General features: G+C 44.7%; 1 protein-coding gene across 1 annotated transcript in view; it reads right to left on the bottom strand.

Annotated features, from left to right (window-relative positions):
- The window catches only part of RAP1GAP2 (RAP1 GTPase activating protein 2), a 213,227-nt gene that overhangs the window by 32,042 nt on the left and 160,755 nt on the right, over positions 1 to 20,430 (bottom strand). Inside the window, 7 exon segments of the mRNA XM_038548535.1 lie at positions 2,034 to 2,117; positions 4,815 to 4,868; positions 5,649 to 5,727; positions 14,859 to 14,962; positions 16,169 to 16,381; positions 16,767 to 16,799; positions 17,527 to 17,571. Coding sequence (XP_038404463.1) covers positions 2,034 to 2,117; positions 4,815 to 4,868; positions 5,649 to 5,727; positions 14,859 to 14,962; positions 16,169 to 16,381; positions 16,767 to 16,799; positions 17,527 to 17,571 — 612 coding nt within the window.

The following is a 20,430-nucleotide window of genomic DNA, read 5'->3' as shown; positions in this document are numbered from 1 at the left end:
TTTTACACTGGCCACGAGTTTGACCACACACTCAGGAAGGGAGTCTTAATCATCACTGTAACCCCTGCAGTGTTGACCACACACTCAGGAAGGGAGTCTTAATCATCACTGTAACCCCTGCAGTGTTTAGCACAGTGCCTGAGAAACAGGAGAATTAGATGGGACTTACTTATATCCTAAGAACAGCACAGAGCTTTCATGTAACAAATGTTCATATTAATTGCCCCATGGCTGAGTGAAGTAAGTCAATCAGAGAAGGACAAACAGTGTATGTTCTCATTCATTTGGGGAATATAAATAATAGTAAAAGGGAATATAAGGGAAGGGAGAAGAAATGTGTGGGAAATATCAGAAAGGGAGACAGAACATAAAGACTCCTAACTCTAGGAAACGAACTAGGGGTGGTGGAAGGGGAGGAGGGCAGGGGGTGGGGGTGAGTGGGTGACGGGCACTGAGGGGGACACTTGACAGGATGAGCACTGGGTGTTATTCTGTATGTTGGTAAATTGAACACCAATAAAAAATTAATTTATTAAAAAAAATTGCCCCATGGATATAAGTTTGCAAAACAACAACTTTTTAAGAAGTTTAAAAAAAAAAAAATACTTATCTCCCTGTGTACCTCCACCCTGGCTCAGTAGCATTAGGTAAATAAACAATACATAGACCTCTTCTCAGAGATGGATGGTTAACGTTCAGTAATTATAATTTTGCTGGAACACTGGATTGTAATCACCTTATGAGATCTGCTATGGTAAATTTCACAAGCAAAAACTTTAATTAGGAGGGTTATATTAGCAGAGCTGTACAAAATAAATATGCAATATATAAAAATAATTAGAGCAGCTACCTGAATAATCTCCCTTCAATTACAAGATTCATCTGTGTTAGCCTCTCAGCTCCTAAACTCTTCACTTAATTAGAATGTTTTTAAGCAAACACATGTCTCCTGTGGTCTAATAATTTCAGACAAGGAAGTCAGCTATCATCTAGCCAAGAAACACACCATCATGCAAAAAAAAAAAAAAAAAAAAAACCCACAGATAATATTGAAAGATATTATCAATCTACCATAAAAGCATCAAACTTTATCCATTAATTCACACAGCAAAAAGTTATGAGTATATTTCTATAAAACCACCATGCTAGGCTCTTGGTTGATACCAAGATGAAATTGGTGTGAACCATTCTACTTGAAGAAACATGGGTGTGTTTAGCAAACCACTTTTCAGGATGTTAATAAATGTCCATAGTAGGCAAGATAGGAAGTTTGTGGTCAAATAAGTAGGGGAAACATTGAGTTCAACATAATTATATGAGCTCTTTACCTTAGGTTCTCAGAGCTTTTAAAATGTTCTCACACAACCGCCCCCACCCAGAGTCATTTGTTCACAGAGTACCTACTAGACTAGTGTCTCATGGAACACACTTTGAGAAACATTATTCTGACCAACTAACCCCAAAGCAGCGTATAAGTGCTACAAGAGACAGGAGAGTGAGCAGTAGCATACTGATAAATTTTTTAACAGCCAGCTTTCCAAAGAGGAAAAACAGAAGCCCTGGGTTGCAAATTTCCATGGTGTAAATACTTCCACCATGGCTGATTTCAAGCAACCAGCATGACACTGCTGAACTCAGAGCTGGGAAGAGATGCATGCAATGCTCCAGCAATCTAAGGAAGTTCTGGGAGAAAAAGCTAATTCCCAGCTGGGAGGAGGGCAGGCTAGGAGAAAGCAGTTTGTGCTAACCCATTCCCTCTACTCAGTCTGATTTTTCTTGCAACAACAGCCCATAGTTAAATATAAGCTGAGGTGGCCAGGAAGAATTAGAATTAACTCTATGAAAAACTACATTGCTGTTTAAAGGATCTGCAGGCCGTCTTGTGAGGAGTAGTCCACTTTGAAGACTGTCACCTCCAGCCTAATTCATGTGTGAAATGTGATGGTTGTGTTCACATATTGAGGGAGGCGAAGAGGGAGTCCCCAGTGAGAGACCACAGGGCTCGGTGACCAGTATGGATTCGTGGCACTTACCTGCCTTGCTTTTTGATAAATAACCCCAAATTTGAATGTGTTGTTGACATCGTGCTCATCATAGGACACAATCATTTGTGAGGCCTGGAAAAATGTGGAGAGAAAAAAAAATCAGATTATTAACTTCAGAGACAAATGAGGAAGGAAATGGAAGGGAAAACAGCCACTCTGGTGGAGAATATGTCCCCCCGGTGTAAGACCTCCACACATGTGCAGGGAGGCAGAGTGAAGCCAGAGATCTCAGCTAGTTCCCGACCTGGGCTCCCCCATGGTGGCTACATCTCTGGATCACCATTCCATTCCCATCCAGATATGCCAGCCATGGCCTGGGCACACAGGGAGTCCAGCAGGACTAAAGGAATGGACTTATCCCAGTGCTTTATCTGTGATATAAAAAGTGAAGGACTGGGGCACCTGGGTGGCTCAGTGGTTGAGCATCTGCCTTTGGCTCAGGTTGTGATTTGGGGTCCAGGGATCGAGTCCTGCATCAGGCTCCTTGATGGGGGCCTGCTTCTCCCTCTGCCTATGTCTCTGCCTCTCTTTGTGTCTCTTGTGAATAAATAAAATATTTTTCAAAATAAATAAATTAAAACAAAATAAAAAGTGAAGGACCCCAAAACTGGGCAGGGAGGATGACATTGGCTCTAATTACACCTCTGATCAGCTGTATGATTTTGAGCAAGGCACTGCTCATACCGACTTCAATCCCCCTTTATCCGCAAAGTATGACGTCTCTAAGGAGGAACATACTGCCCTAAAACAATATATAAGGAGGGGGGAGGGAAGAAGAATCCTGACCATTGATTCTGTTTAGTTTTCTATTGTGCCTCAGTGTTGGTGTCCAGTGCTCAGAAACACTAGACTCTGTATCTTGAATCTGTTGCTTTTACCTAGATAGCTTTGAGTGTACCACTTTATTTCTCTGGGCCTCAGTTTTTCTCATCCATTAAATGGAAATGTGTGGGTGTGAAGATTCAGTAAGACCAGGCACATAAAGTGCTGAACACAGAGCAGCTACTGCCATCATCATCACCATCTATATAACTCTCCAAAAATATCAGAGCCAAGCCAGCTTGTTAGGAAAGAGGAGACTTGGTTGTTATTGGGATAGTCTCTGCAGTAAAAAGGAGGGATCTGACCATGTGTTACACAATAGGAAGAACAAACAAGGCATGACTGATTGGTCAGAATATGTGACCCAGGAGAGGCTCTCAGCTGCCCAAGGAAATGGACGCTTCTCAGCTCCCCGCCCCCCAATGAATAGCACTGCTGCCCAGCCCCAAAGGGAGACCCCACACCCACATGGAACGATGAGAGGTGCAGAGCAGCTGCTATGCCAGCGAAGAGGCATCCAGCCATGGAGACCTTCCAAAGAACATTCCAAACTCTGTGAATTTTAAAAACACAAACACACATACACACACACACACACACACCTCAGCCAGATTAACACCCCAGCCGGACTAAGCAGTCCTCCAAATATAGAAAACATGAAAATACAGCTGCTCTTCCACTATTACCAGAGCCGGAGTCTTTCCAAGTTACACAGAGAACTGTGCAAATGAGCGTCACTGGGTTCTCTCAGTGCATAGGATCTGATGACAAAAACTGCCAAATTTGTAGTCAAGTTAGGCCTTTATGATGGGGTTTTCATGTTTGGTTAAACCTCACTAATTCAGCTTTAATTACAAAGGGAAGGGCAGCCTTCCTGAATGAAAGCCTATTACTGGTGAGTGCCTACAGATGCTCAGAGGGCGTCTCAGAGAAGGGCTCTGGCACATTCTCTGTACAGGAGAGGACCCTGCCATCAGCTTAGCCACCGCACATGAATAAACAGTGTCAAGCACAATCATCAACATCCAAGGCATTTGTTCCAGGGGCTTCTGGATGTCTCAGCCAGGGCAGGGCTCCCTTCTCCACCAACCATTTCACCTCACTGTCCCTAAGCTGCCAGAAGTAGGATGCAGGGAACAGACTGAACCAGCCCCAGCAGGCCTCCGCTGCCACAGTGCTGGAACTCAGTGCAAGCTCAGAAGCGCAGCTCTGCTTCCACTCTGGTCTCTCTAGGCCCTGCAGGCTCATGAAGAGACAGTCTGTGTGCACTGGCTCTCTTCCTGTGGCAAATTTAAAGCAATTCACTGTGCGTGAGTGATTTAAGTCCTGTCACACCATAATTGTTCTTGAGTGGGTTTGTTGGTTTGTTTTGTTATTATTGCTCCTCTGCCCACCCACACTCCCACACCATGACTGGGGTCAGGTTCAGGCCAATCCTAAGGAAACCAGTAACAGAGAACCAATCCGTTTATTAACTAGGCCTGTGCAGGGGCTCGTCAGACCTCAGAGCTGCAGTAACCCTGGCCATGGGGAGCCATGATCTGGCCTTTTATTTCTCAGTGGGGTTCCGCCATCTGCCCCCCTTGCACCTCCACGATGACAGACCAGATCTGCACTAACTCCCCAGCTACCGGTAGAATAACTCTCCACCCCAGGCTGACATACTCAGGGAAGTATGACCAGAGCAAAGGGGAGAAGGCACAACACTGCAACCCTGTTACCCCCACAACAGATGGGAACCAGTTCAGGTGGGCCTCTACCCAGGCATGGCCAAGGATAGGCTCCCAGTGGACCAATCTGCAAAGGGAGGGTGGGAGACACAGAGGTTTATTGGGGGCCCCACAAAACCCCACCAAGATGCAGAGAACATCACACAGAGCCCCCAAGTATACAAATCCATGCCAAGCTAGAGAGCCCTGGGTAAGGGGACGAGGTGAAGGTCCTCACCTTGGGATACAGAACAGGGTTGAATTTCAGCCCCACAGCATCATCACAGAAAGCCTAAGCAGGAAGAGAGAGACAAATAGTTCAGGGGCTATTTCCACTGGAAACATCGGGCTCCCCTGCCCACCAGAAGAAAGAGCCCAAGAGGGCAGGACTTGTAGGGTCAGAGGCCTAGGGCTGAATCATGGCTTTGCTGCTCACTAACAAGTGACCAGGAAAGTTAACTAATCTTCCTAGGGCTTACTGATAAAATGAGGCCACAGAAGGCATTAGGCACAATTCTGCTTGGCATTCCCACTCCCAACATGTGGGGCCAACCCAACCAACCATCCTTCTCCCCCACAACTTGGCTAACTCAGGTCTCAAGTTCCCAGTGCCCCAGAGCAGTGACACGGGCTGATGGACACCAGCTGATGGACAGTTCCTCATTCAAGGGGGGGGTCCTCTGTCTGGGCCAACAGCCTGGCCATCCTCCAGCCCATGTCTCCTCTGCTGTGCAGGCTCCCTAGCCACCCCACCTCTGCCTCCTCTCAAGTCCTATAGCACTCTCCATAGCCAGCCCTGTCTTTCCATTTCTCTGGTCCCCTGAACCAGCTGTGAACTTGAGGGTAGAGACCACGAGCGGCCTCAGCTGTGAGGATGAGATGGGGAGGTCATAGGAAAGACGAGGACATCTTCCAGTAGTCCTCCTCCACCCCATCCACACAGTCAAGGGCCAAAGAGTACAGTGGCCTTCCCCCCTCCAAGGGCAGAGCCCTCTCAGAACAAGCCTGTTACCCCCACCCTAGCCCCAGGCTAAAAAGAGGAAGGCACCTTATCACAGGGGTTGGTTCTTACCTTTGCAATCTGAGGGACGCTGGGCAATTTGCTCAGTCCAGCCAAGGGGATCCGCTCGTGCACTGTCTTCACTTTGGACCTGTGCACATGAATGAGGGTGAGTAAAGGGCATCCACGAGAAAGGGAGTCCATTAGGAAAGGGGCTGAGATCATGCCAGACCACAAGGCACACTCGCTTCGTGTCTTCCGGAGTCAGATCTGCCATCTTTCACCCAACCCGTGAGTTGGGCATGACACTCAAAAGGTGGGAAAGTGGAATCTTGCAATGATCCCGGAGGAGGAAGATAGGTAAGAACCTGCCTGGTAGAGACGTCTGCAACTGAAATGTGGGACAGGCGGAGAGTCACCCTCAAATTCACCATGACTTTCTGGGTTGTTGTGGGGTGGTTTTTGTGTGTTCTCCCAAAGAACTGGGCACAGCTTCTGGAGAGATGTGTATTCTTACATGCAATTATGCCTTTATGAAAAGAAATTCAAATGCTTGAAAATCTGGATTTAGTCACAATATAAATGGGATGAAAGTTGCTTTATAAGAGGATTCACCGTAAGACTCTAAATTTAGCCCCCCCCCCCATTCATTTAGCACATTATGAAAGTGTTGAATTTTACTGAATGCTTTTCTGCATCTGCTGAGATGGTTTTTAATAGTCATATGGTTTTTAATCTGTTAACCTGGTAGATTACATTTCTATTGAGCTATCTTTTCCTTCCAATGGGTGAAATTCACTTGCTTATAATGTATTATTCTTTCATATCCTGCTGATTTTGTAAATATTTTATTGAGAATTTCACATCAATTACAACACTGACTTTTTGCTTTCTCGTTCTGCCCTTGTCAGGTTTTGATATCAAGTCGTTATCCCAGCCTCACAAAATTGCTAAGGAGCTTCTGATCCTCTGAATTAGTTTGTATACACCACAGGGATTTACTGTTCCTTAAAGGTTTGCTAAAACTCATCTGTGAAATCTCTGTTTGCTGGTTTTTTGTTTTTCGTTTTTTGTTTTTTGTTTTTTTGAGGGGGGATATCTTTGGCTACCAATTCAGTTTATTTAATGGTGAATATTTAGGTTTTCTATTCCTTATTGAGTCAATTTTGGTAATTTATGTTTTTCTATATAATTATCCACCAGTGCACTGACATAGAGTGGGTTTTGGTATTCTCTTGGGACTTAATCTGTACTCATATTCCCACCCCTCCCTTCACTGTCGTAACATGATCTGTTGTATGTTTTCTCTGTTTTCCATAATCACTCCTTGATGGAGGTGCACCTACTTTGTTAATCTTTCCAAAGATATAACTTTTGGTTTTGTCATCTCCATTCCTTTTTTTATTGTTGCTTTCTACTTCACTAGCCTTGTTCTTTGTCTTTTTTATTTCCTTCGTATTACTTTTGGGGTTTTTTTCCTACTGTTCTTTTTCTAACTTCCTGACCTGCATGTTTACATAGTTAATCCTTCTTCTTTTTCACAAGTGCATTTAAAACTATACATCTTTCTTTAAGTACCACTTGAATTGCATCCCACATATTGATAGGTAGTATTTTCACTGTCATTCAGTTCAAAATATTTTGTCAGTTCTTTTGTCCTCCTTAGTCCATGAGTTATTTAAAGGGTCGTCTTCTTTTTTTTATCTAAGTCTATGATCTCTTCCTTTAGCAACTGATTTCTTTTTTTTTTTTTCTTTTAAGATTTTATTTACCTGTTTCAGAAAGAGAGAGAGAATGAGCAGTGGGGAGGGGCAGAGGAGAAAGAGAAAAGCAGACTCCCTGCTGAACAGACACCCTGATGCAGGGCTCGAATCCAGGACCTGGAGATCATGACCTGAGCTGAAGGCAGATGCCTAACCAACTGAGCCACCCAGGTGCCCTAGTAATTGTTGACTTCAAACTTAACTTTCCTATATTCAGAAAACATAATCTGTTATTTTAAATTTGTTAACTTAATGCACAGACTTTTTAATGTTCCATGAGGGCTTTAAAAAATGTATTTTTTTCTCTTGTTGAGTTCAGGAATGTATATTACAAGATCAGATTTGTTAACTGTATTGTTCATATCTTCTACCTACTTAAAATTGTTGTCTGCTTGGTCCACTAGTGTCAGAAAGATGTTACTAAAATCTCCCGTTATAACGGAGGATTTGTCTATTTCTTATATTCCTATCTGTTTTGGCCTTTCTAAATTCAAGATTATACTATTAAGTATAACTTCATGACTGTTAGGTCTTGTTTATCATCATGGGGACTGAGCCCTCTGTGGGTCCAGTAAAGGGTATTTTTCTCTGCCCAGGTATTGAACAGGTTCAGAAACAAAATTAAGAGTAAGACGGCTGGAATTCAAAGTAAGTCCTTTGTTACTCATAAAAAACCCAGTTTAGTGTAAAGATGAAATAGGTCTTCTAATTCAACCCCAGGATTGTCCAAAGGTGGTGCCGGGCAAGAGGCCAGCCTCCTCTGGAGGAGTCTGCTCAGGTGGGACTTACAATACAGGGGAGCAAATGGCACACCCTGAAGGCAGCCAGCTCCAAGAGGGAAGAAAGAAAGATGAGGGCTTCCCATGTCAAGTTCTTGCTCCCTAACTCATCAGAGTAGGCAGAGAGCCAAAGGGGTTACACAGAAGTGTTCCTTCCATACAGCAGGAAACATCAGGACCCAGGAGACTAATTTCCAAGTTACAAAGGAGTACACTCTCTTTATCCCTACTAATGCTTTTTTTCCTGAAATTCTATTTTGTCTGATATTAATGTTGCTATACCACCTGTTAGCATTGGTTAGTATCTTCCCAGAATACCTTTTTTCAATTTCTTTATTTGAAATCTTTCAACACTGTTTTTCTTTGGGTATGTCTTTAAAAGAAGAATGTCTTTGGGTATGTCTTTTCTTTGGGTAGGTCTTTAAAACCAGAATCATTACTGGTGTATTTACCCAAAAAATACAAAAACACTAATTCAAAGGGATGCACCCCTGGGATCCCTGGGTGGCGCAGTGGTTTAGCGCCTGCCTTTGGCCGGGGGCGCGATCCTGGAGACCCAGGATCGAATCCCACGTCGGGCACCCGATGCATGGAGCCTGCTTCTCCCTCTGCCTGTGTCTCTGCCTCTCTCTCTCTCTCTCTGTGTGTGTGACTACCATAAATAAATTTTAAAAAATTTTTTAAAAAAGGGATTCACCCCTATGTGTATTGCAGCATTATTTACAAAAGACAAATTATGGAATCAGCCCAAGTGTCCAGCCCAAGTATAAATGAATGGATAAAAAAAATCCGTGCTGTGGTATGTGTATACACACACACACATACACACACACCAGGATATTATTCAGACATAAAAAAGAATGAAATTTTGTCATTTACAATGACAAGGATGGAGTAAGAGAATATACTGCTAAGTGCAATAAGTCAGAGAAAGACAAATACCATATGATTTCACTCATATGTGGAATTTAAGAACAAAACAAATGAGCAAAGGGAAAAAAAAGAGTGAGATAAACCAAGAAACATACACTCAACTCTAGAGAACAAACTCATGGTGACCACAGAGGAGTTGAGTGGGTGGGTGGGGGGAAACAGGTGATGGGTATTAAGTAGGGCACTTGTCGTAATGAGCACTGAGTAATGTACAGAATTGCTGACTCACTATATTATACACTTGAAACTAACATAACACTGAATGTTAATAATACTGGAATTAAAACAAACTTAATTTTACAAAAGAATGGCAAAGAGGGAAAAAAAAGAATATAGCTATATTTTTAGCCCAATCTGATTGTCTGGTATATTCATATGACAACTTATATTTATATTTATTGTGGTTACTAATGTATTTGAAATTATTTCTATTATTTTGTGTTTTAATATACCCCGTGCTTTCTTTCCTTTTTAAAATTCCTTTCCTATCTTTAACTTAATAAAAATAAAAATTGCAATTCTCTTTATCTCTCTGCTAGTTTGAGCTATAGATTGCAGGTCTAATAACTTCCAATACACATACGTATACATTTTTCCAACAAACTCTAAACTTACTTGCTATGTCTCTGCTGAGGAGGGAAAAGGAAACAGTAACTTAGTAATCTCTTCTGTCCTTTCTACTTCTGTTTAGGTCAAGCCTCTTTTTGAACACACAAAAATTATTTCTTTATTCCCCCATCAGTAATTTGTCAAAATAATTTGCCTATTTCTTGCCACTTTATTTTTTTTTTTTTAAGATTCATTTATTTTGAGAGAAAAAGCACAAGCATGAGCAGGAGGAGCAGAGAGAGAGGGAAAGAGAATTCCCAAACAGATTCTACACTGAGTGCAGAGCCCAACGCAGGACTTGATCCCACAACCCTGACATCATGACCTGAGCCAAAACCAAGAGTTGGAGGCTCAATTGACTGCACCACTCAAGTACCCCTTGCCACTTTTTAATTGCATCTTTTCTTTTAATTTCTCTTTTCTTCTGGCTGAAGTACATCCTTTAGTAATTCTTTCAGGGAGAGTCTATGAGTAGTACACTCATCATTTTTTTTGTCTGAAAAGAGTTTTATTATTGTCTTTGTAGATAGCTTCTCTGGATATAGAATTTTAGGTTAACGGATTCTTTCCTTCTTTCTTTATTTCCTCCAACATTTTAAAGATACTGTCCTTTTTTCTTGTGGCTAATAAGAAATCTGTTCTCAGCCTGGTTGACATCACTGAATAGATGAGTGACTTTATCCTTAGGCAGCTTTAAAACGCTCTCTTTCTCTTTGGTGTTCTAATGCTTCACTTCAATGTGTCCAGTAGTATTGTTTTGTTTTAAAATCATGCCTCAGCACCACAGTGTGTGCTTTCTTCAGTTCTGAAATATTCTCAGCCATTGTTTCTTTGGCTAGCTCTTCTCCACTGGCCTCTCTCCTCTTTCCTCTAAAACTCTAAGACAAATACTGGGACCTATTAGTCTGTTATCCACACATTTTCCTTTTTTTTCATGTATTTCGTCACTACATCTGTGCCATGCTCTGGATGAATTCTTTGAGACTATCTTCTATGCACAGATTCATGCTTTGATTCTGAACAGATTATATTAGACTAGATTTTATCCTGTTGTTGAGGTTTCTTTACTTCCACTGTTTTATTTTTTTTTTTTTTTTTTTTTAAAGATTTTATTTATTTATTCACGATAGTCACAGAGAGAGAGAGAGAGGCAGAGACACAGGCAGAGGGAGAAGCAGGCTCCATGCAGGGAGCCCGACGTGGGATTCGATCCCGGGTCTCCAGGATCGCACCCTGGGCCAAAGGCAGGCGCCAAACCACTGCGCCACCCAGGGATCCCCTACTTCCACTGTTTTATTTCCAGTAATTCCAATTTCTTTCATTTTGTACCCATGTATATCCATTCTTGATTCATTTCCATTCATTCACTGTATCATAATTTGTTATCCCTTTTATAGATGATATTCATTCTTTGTCTTCTTCAGATGTTAAATATACTTGAGTCATTTTGAAAGAGTACCATTATTTGCATTTCATCATCAGTAAAACCAGTTCTCATTTCTTAATGTTTTCAGCTGTCCTTCTTAATGTTTTGGAACTTTCCATCCATTTTTCTCTATCCTCAGTGTAAGGCACCTTGGTGCAGCTCCCATCAAGGTTGTTGGTTTGCACAGTTCTGGGGGCAGGATTCACCTTATGCAGCCTGGTGGCCTAATCACATGATAACAGCTGACCCATCACAGTAGCCTATCACTCATCTTCCTGCTTCTGGCCTTGCCTTCCCTCCAAGACATTCTCCTTTCTCTAGCCAGTCATCATTCTACAGTGCAAATCATATCATGATATTCCCCTTTCAGGAGCTCTCCTCTGGCTCACAGAAGAAAATCCAAATTCCTGGACACAGTCCCTACATGATTTAGCTTTTCCTTACCTCTCCAGCATGACCTCTCAACCCTACCCTCACACATATACACATGCAGACACACACTCCAGATTCAAGCTCTTAGAAACTTCTTCCAGTTCTCCCATACCATCTATCTTTGGATCTCCGTCACTGCCTAAAATAACCCATGTCCATAAGAAGATGAGTGAGAATGAGAACAGGAATAAGAATACCTAATATATACTGAATGTTTTCTGTAGCCAAGTAACAAGAGCTGACCTTATTCCTTACATTAGCCCCACCTCTGGACAAAGTCTGGCACATATTAAGCCCTGTCTGAACAAAGCTTTATCGTTTATGAATAGACAATAGTCCTTTCTGTCACATTTTTGCTTTTTTTTGCCTCAAATTCTACTTTTCCATATTAATACTGCCAACTGTGCTACCTTTCTGTATTTGATTGCTATAACTATTTCTCAACACGTTTCTTTTTAAATATACTGAGTTACTTTCCTCAATAAAATATAGATACATTAATTGAGTGGTGGGGAGTTGGAGGGATGACTCAAACTGAGAATCTTTGTTATTTAATAGTGGAACTTAACTCATTTATAGTTTTAACATCACACGTACTTACACATCTACTTATTTATATTTCTTTACTTCCTATCTTTTCCTATACTTTCATGTTTTCTTTATCTTCCTTTATTTTGGAATATTTTCATGCTACCAGTGATTTTATGTCTGTAGAGTACTACATTTTCATCAAACTATGTCCAGCAATTAGTTTCCTTTCACTGATTTTATCTGCTATTGGGTGAGTCATTTTGATCCGCAGAGTTGTATCTTCAATCAGCTTAAAAACATTAATTATCCTCATGTTTAATTCCTCCTCACTATCCTCATATTCATTATAATTTTGCTCATCATTTTAGAGTTGTTGTGTTTTCCTTTGAATTATGTGAAAACCTCTTAAGCTTGCTCTCAATATTACAAACTGGGTTTTCCATAAAGTAGACTCTGCTCTTTACTGCTTCTAATACCATTTAAAATTATTTTTGTTCATTTTTAGTTTTTTTATATTCCTTCCTTAATTAGCAACTTTTTCATCTCATTCTGTTGTCCTATTTTATCTTTTGTTTTTTCTTTCAAATTTTTTTTTCTGCAAGTTTGCTGAAAATACACAGTTAATAGATAATCTAAATTCTACTTGGCTTTCTGTAGTAAATCCTTTCTAAAATGTAGTCATTTCCCTACCTTCTAAATGCTAAGGGTAATATTTTTTTAGATGCAGAATCTTTTCTTTCACTGACCTGTGAGGGGTTTTTCCCCCCTACTTCTTTATATTCAAACTTGAAAAGAAGAAATCTACTTGGGCCTGTTATTCATTATGCAGTAGTGGACAGACTCTCCTCTTGGCTACTCTCATAGCACACACAGAGGCTGTCAGAATATTCTTCTCAGATTTTAAGCTGGAGAGTTGGTTGTTTTAAGACATCAGTTAAATAATCCAGAAGCCTACAGGGAACAAGGAAGATGCTGTGATAGGATTCACTGCCAGCAGGGGAGTTTCACCTCTGCATAATTTCTTCTTTGTGTCTGGTAAAGCTTCTAAAGCTGTGGAGCCAATTTTCTTACGTCCGGTTTTCAATTTGGCCTGGTCATCACCCTAAGTACAGGATGTGATTGTCCAACTTCCTAGCTGGTATAGAGCTTCTCCCTGCCACCCCACTCACTGGGTTTCGATTTAGGAGAGCCAGATTTGGGCTTGCCCTTGGACTCCCCAGAGGATTGATTTCAAATGCTGTCAACCCAAAACAAAAAAAGTGGTTCCATATGGAAAGACTCCTGACTATTCCAGGGCTCCCACTCACTTCTAAAGAGTACAGGACTCCCCCAGAATCTCCAATTTCATATATTCCCTTGCTACGCTGCTGTCTAAAGAAGGTGAGCTAGATTTCAATTCTCAGTATCATCTACATTATAGTCCTAACTGCCCTGCAGATGATTTTTAAAAATGTTCAAAGTGTGTGTTGTGTTCCTGACACCTTTCTCCAGTCTGCAGTTCTAAAGCAGCATTTCAGATAGGATATACTATTGGAAAAAGGGAGTTAGATCCTCGTGTTCAACTGTCATCTTACACAGAAATCCTACCCAATCTAAGTCTGATTTTTACTACGAAAGGAAATAATTTTCTTTACAGAGATACACCTCGCTCAAAATCCTATTTGGAGTTGGGAATCCACAGATCACTCTCTCAAAAAATTTGTTCTAGCAATTTAGTTAACTTCTCCTTGCCTTGCAAATATGATTTCTAGCCAAGTGAACCTCAGTAAAAAAAAAAAAAAAAAAAAAGTGCTTCCTTTCTTAATAAAAAACCAAGATTGGATGGGTGCTGACAACTTCCTTCTACCACCCATACACACACACCCACCTTCTCCCATAGAACAGCTATGTGCCGCTGCTTCCTCCTGTATTTATCTCAATATTTGGGCAGAGAAAATTATGTTATTACTTTTTTCTAAATACAATCAAGGACTTCCAGTTAGATTCAACAACTATAAACTGGGAGCCTGACAGGTTCATAGCACTCTGCTAAGCACTAACTCTTAGCCTTCCAGGCTTCTCCACCAACCCATCAGGGACACAGATAAATAAGACACAGACTCTCTGTGCTCCCACAGCATCCTGTACATATCACTAAAACAATACCTGTGACATATACGAAAATCCTCTGCTTTTTTCTTCCTACTAGACCATAAGCCTTTAGAAAACAGATCACCACTCAGTCATCATTGCATCCCCGGCACCTATTACACTTCCTGGTAAAAGGGAGGTTTTACAAAACATGTTAGTCGAACAAAACAGAAACCAGTTCCAACTCCTGCCCTTGAGGAGAAAGAGGTTCCCTGGCTTAGCTGCATATCAGTGCTCTTGTTGTGACCACCTTTCCATCTCAGGGAATCCAGCATGCACGCAGATGCTTTGGGATCTATCTTCCCAACTGAATGTACAACACAGACAGTGTTCTGGCAAACCTTCTCCCAGGACAATATGGAGTTGTAGCTCAGCAGAATAAGCCATCTCTAGTTGTTCTTCCCAAATTCTTCAGAGTCACAGTCCTCACAGGACAGAAAGGTAGGTGGGAGTATGGCCTTGGTGACCTTGAGACTAGGATACCACTCTGACTCCTACAATCCACCAGCTGACATAAATACCTGGTCTCTTGGCCTGGCAACTAGAACTTAGCCTCAGGATTCCAGCCAGTCTGCCCGCACCTGGGCCCCGCCCCCGCCCCCAGCACACACAGACCAGACTGGTCAGACTGGTATTTCTGGGGCCAGTAGAGGTGTGGCCTCCAACTGTGCAGCCCTACCTGAGAATGATCCGAAGGTACTCCATGCCCTCTGCCTCCTCACACTTGATGGACAGCAGCAAGTTCCCCAAACTGCTGCCAGTACAGTAAAAGTTTAGGTGATCCTAGAAACAGAAATCAAGTATTAACAGGGAGGAGGGGACCTTCCAAATCATTTGCTCCCCCGCAAATCACTTCCTTCCCCAGGAGCAAGAAGCCCCACATAAAGGAGGAGGAAAGATAAGGATGCTACTACTGCTGTAGCTACTGTTGATGATGAGAAGGAGGACGTAGGAGGAGGAGGGGAAAGAGCAAGATCACAGGAATAGACTCCAATGGCCCAGTCACTGGGATGTGCCAGGCAATGGACTAACACTTAACACACAGACTCCTTCACTCTTTACACAATTTTATGGAGGAGATGACATCATCACCCCCATTTCACAGGTAAGTGAACTGATGTCCAGGGAGATTAAGTAAACTGCCCAGGGTTACACAACTAGTGACAGATCCAACATTCAAGCCTACCTTGAATGCTGAGGTTCAAGTTCTCCCCCAAAGAGCCCCCACATCTAGCTCCTTGCTCCCTGGGGACAGCCCTTGCTGATTCACACTATGTGAGGAAATAAAGCTAGAAGGCCCCTTGATTCCCCCACCCAGGGGGAGGTATGGTCTCTCTCAGGCTCAGGAGCCCCCACCCAGACCCAGCCGTATGGGGCGGGGGGGGGGGGGGGGGGGGGGGGGGCTGGAATTTGCGTTTGAACAAGTTAGGATGGGAGGGGGGAGGTTCTAATGCAGTTCCTCCCTATGAGACTGTGCAAACTGCCTTAGGCTAGAGACTTCTGGAACCTACCCTTGCAACTTCCAAACCAGGCAAGTCTGAAGAACAGAATATATTTAAAGAAATGTAACTTTGTCACTTTTAAGCAATCAGAGGCTCATAGCACATCATCTGGTACAAGTGCCCTGGGGACCTGCTGGTGTGAGGACAGGAGAGATTTGACTACTTAGATGGAGACAAAGACTTCCAAGGTGTTAGAACATATTTTTCTCCTTTACCCACCTTCACTCCCAACAATACCCATCCTATTACCTCCGAGAACATCTGCTAGGGGTGGTGCCCCCAAGGACCCATCACACCAAGCCTTCCTGACTTCCACAACTCCCCCAGAAGCAGAGCTAGTAGACTTCCCCACCCAGGACAGCAAGCCCTAGGGAGGGGGCAGGTCCGGGAAGGAGAAGAAATGGAGACGGGGTGCTGGAGGAAGCCGAGGCAGGTGCGTGTCTCTGTCCGGCCCATAGCTGCTTTCATGCTGGACCCTCAGCCTCACCTTCCCTAGGAAGTGCCTGCGGTAGGCCCTGGCTTCACTCTTGCACTCGAGCTTATAGCCAAATGTGCTGGGGCTGAGGCTGTCTTCTTCTTCTTCCTCACAGATGCTGCTACCAAGGGAGGTCGGCGTCCCCACGTTCTCCGGGTCCTCAATCCAATAGCCCCCAAACTGAGGCAGGACAATCAGGGGATACGGGCCTCCTTTCTCCACAACCTAGAGGCAGAGAAGGTCTTGCAGTGCGGCCAGCCCTGGCTCTACAGGGAAAGGGGAAGGTAGGGGTGCCAGTGGTGGTATCCCCCACCTCTGAACTGCTCCAAGGTGGAGACTGCTGTATTTGAGGCCAAATACCATAACATAAACTTAAGTCCAACAACATCTTCCAGCTTCACCAACCCTGGAGCAACCAGAATTGCAAGGCTTTGATCAGCACCCCAGTCTAAACATGGCAAAACTGAGGCCACAATGGTAAAAAAAAAATCCCAGGCCTGCAGTTCTCCCCACGTGGTATAGAGCAGGGGCCATCAACATATCAGCTCCTCCAGCCCCACCCCAGACATGAGACCCAGAGCAGACTGCGGTATGGTCAGGGGGCTCCTACCTCATCAATGCTGGGATACGGGATATAGTCGTCCTGCAAGACAAACCAGACAAGACTACCATTAGGCCCGGCAGCACCCATGAGGTGTGATGGTTGCTTCCATTCCCCTCTCCCAGGTCGGGGAGGCTGGGGGGCCTGGCAGGCTGCACCCGAGCTTTGAGGGCATCAAAGAGAAGGACATCAGATGAAGAACAGCAGAGAGGCAGCTCTGGAATCTGGCTTCCCTTCAGTGCTTCCTCAAACTGACAGAACAAGAACACAAACCTGGCTCGTGGTACAAAGGCTCTGAACTTCAGGCCTTTAACGGCATTAGCTTCACCCCTTGGGAAGCTGTAACAGGAAGACGACCCCTGATCCCACCCAGTCGGGCCTTCAGGCAAGGGAGCTGACTGACCTCCAAGTAATGAGCTATACCCCTGGGCCTTGGGAAAGGAAACTGAAGCGGAGAGCTGAGGATCACTGGAGCCCAGAGCCTAATTCCTCTAAATGCTGTGTGCGGTTCATTTGCAGAAGCAGATACAGAAGAGCTAGACCAAGCCAGGAGCCTTAGGTCTCACCCGAGGCTTCCACCCCAGCCCACACTCAGGCTGCCCTAAGGCATCAAGCCAGGGCCCTCTTACTGCCCACCGGGTACCAGTCAACACAGGCACATCCACTTAAGTAGCTCCTGGTGAAGGGTAGATCGAAGACAGCAGACCCCAGCACACCGGCCGTCCCCCCCGTCGGGCCCACTGGGCTGCACCTCACCCACACACCCCACCTTGTTCTTCTGGGGTCCTGGCTTTTGCTCTTCAAGCTTGATTCCCTGCGGAAACAAGGAAAAGAGGATTCGTGGAAAAGAAAAGGTCATAAAATAGAGGCCAAATGGAGGGTTCCCTTGGGATTCTCAAGCACCTGCCTTCATAGGGTTGGTAAGAACAGCAACAGCTAATGGGTGCCGGGTCCTTACACATCACACACCTTGTCACACTCGGTCCTCAGCTCCAAGTAAGGCAAGAGGACAGGCAGACAAGAGCACAGACTTGAGCCAGATCCCCAGGGCTCAAATCTCCACACTGCCACTTAGGACCTTGGGCAAGTCACAAAACCTCTGTGGCTCACTGTTCCCATCTGCAAAAGGGGAACAGTAATAGCAGCTACTATCCTGGTAAAGGTTAAATGCTGATGATATGTTAAGCCTTTGAAAGAGGGGCTAGTTTTGCCATAGGTCATTATTACCAAGAAGTATTACCAACCTGACACCGAAATCTCTCTGCCAGGCCCCAAGAACCAGTAGGTAAGGGGCAAGGATGGGAACACCTGAATGGTGTCAAACCCAATACTGTGGACCTGGTGCCCCAGAGCTCCCTTCCCTCCTTGGGGCACAGACCCACAGGTGACAGGCTGGGGGTTTGGGGCTCATTCACTTCTGGGAAGCAGTTCCTTGTCCCATGGTCCTATGGTCAAGATCTGACTGGACTGGGTTTTTTCAAGAAGGGAGCACATGATTGAATAAATAACTAAATAGTCGTAGGAGATGGTAGGACAACTGGGAGATAAGACCATGCTATCATTAACATAACACAACACATGAGGATTTAAGCTTCCTCAGCACTCTCCCACTGTGGTCTCCTAGGAAACCCTCAGCACCATTATACCAAAGGAAACTGAGGCACAAGGAGCACAGCTAGAGTAGCAGGGCCAGAACTGAAGCCAGGCTGTCCATTCAAGTGCACGATCATATCCCACAGCCCTGAGTCCACAGCTCCTGCTCACTGGCTGGATTTAGACTCCAGCTTCTCTGGACTTCTTGGGGCTGAGTCACCCCACAGCACTGCTCAGGAGGGCGTGGGAGGACCCCTCCCACTGGACAGGTGCTCCTCTCCCCACACAGGAAGAAAACCACCTGGGTGGCCCTGTAGACCCTTGTCCAGGGAAGCAAACTGGGCGGGTGGGGAGGGGGGTGATGTCAGGAGTTTGTTTTGTTTGTCCTGCATTAGTCACCCCTGCCTGGGAACAGCCCCTGGGCAGGAAAGTAACCTCCTCCCCTTCTCTCCCCTCCTCTCCCTGAGGACAGAGCCTCCACCTAGCTCTGGGCCCTCTCCCCTCTGTGTGCCTGCCTTTGCAAAAGGCATGATCGTTATCCCCTCTCTTCCCTACCATGAAGAAATGGAGACTCAAAGAGGCAGAGCGACTGGACCAAGGACACCCATCTAGGCAGTATCAGGGGTAAAATTTTGAACCCAGGACCAAATGGGCCCAGTGCTTGTGTACTCAGTCCACATTGCTTCACAGGGATTGTGCCCTTCTTCCAGTTCCTCCACACTCAGGTGCGGGGTCAGGAACCCTGGATCTGAGGTTCAGGTCTCCACAGCTCAAAGAGTACACTGGGCACTGGACGGCTCTGAGACTCAGTGTCCGCAGCCAAAGCCTGAGAAGGGGTGGCACCCACACCCCGGGACAGGATCTGGCCATACCATGCCACCTGCTTCGCTCCCACTATTGACCCATATGTGAGGTTTGTATAATCAGAGGAGCTGGAAACTGCAGGCCTCTTGGAGGCTGGGGCCTGGCATGGCACACAACAGGGACCTAAAGCCTGAGAAGTTTGATTCCAGCCCCTGACCATCTCAACTGAGATGGAATAGGTAGACCCTTGGACAGCTGCTGCCTCAAACACACAGAGGGAGCGTAAAAACCAGACCCCTGCCCTCAAGAGGGTCCCAATCTAGTTGAGAAGTCCAGCAGTCTGGAAACAGAAATGACAGACAGGAGGCCAATTAAGTGAGGCTGAATTCTGCACTCAGAGAGCCCTTTGTGGGGGAAGCAGGGGTCTCTAGCTGGGGGTGAGGGACCGGTGGATTGTGGGAGCAAATGAAGAGAAGGCAGGGTGAGCCACATATCCCCTATCAGCTTCCCTAAGAGGTGGGATTTCATGAGCTCGGGGTGAGAAATGGAGCTCTACCCCAGGCAGTTGAGCACATAATTACACACTATCTCTCACTGCTCACTGTCAAAGTGCAAGCCAATCCTGTTTCCACAACTTGACTAAGTTCCCTAAATATCATACTCTGCAGTCCCCATACTGCTGGGCACAGAGGAGAATCTTAATAACTTGTTCCTTGAGAGTTCAGGAGACCTGGCTTCCCTGCAAGCACCTCAGCAGCCCCACCTGCATCTCAGGACTGCAGGGGCACCCTATCTGCTTTTCCCCTAGAGTTTCCAGACCATGACCACAGAATCTTCCTTCCTTGACAAGTCAGCAGCATCTACTTAGGGTATAAAGGACATGACATAAGTGCTTTAAGTAAGATCTCTGTACCTCAGTTTTCTCACCTATAAAGAGGGGACAATGATGATAATATAGCTGCTTCCGGTGGGCGTTACCAGAAAGAAATGAGCTAATACTCCTTAATGTCTGAGCTGAGAAAAGTGCTGAAAATACATGTGCTGTTGGGGCACATATCAGTTAGGCATCCAACTCATGATCTCAGGGTGGTGGGATTAAGCCCTGCATTGGGCTCCACATTGGGCTCCACACTTAGTGCAGAGTCTGCTTGGGATTCTCTCTCTCCCTCTCCCTTTCCCTCTGCACCTCCCACCTCCTCCACTAACACTCTCTAAATAAACAAATAAAATCTTTAAAAAAAAAGTACATGTGCTATTGTCAGCATCTTCCTTCCAT

Source organism: Canis lupus, chromosome 9, assembly GCF_011100685.1.
Source record: "Canis lupus familiaris isolate Mischka breed German Shepherd chromosome 9, alternate assembly UU_Cfam_GSD_1.0, whole genome shotgun sequence".
Taxonomy (NCBI): domain Eukaryota; kingdom Metazoa; phylum Chordata; class Mammalia; order Carnivora; family Canidae; genus Canis; species Canis lupus.
This window is presented reverse-complemented; position numbering and strand designations above follow the sequence as displayed.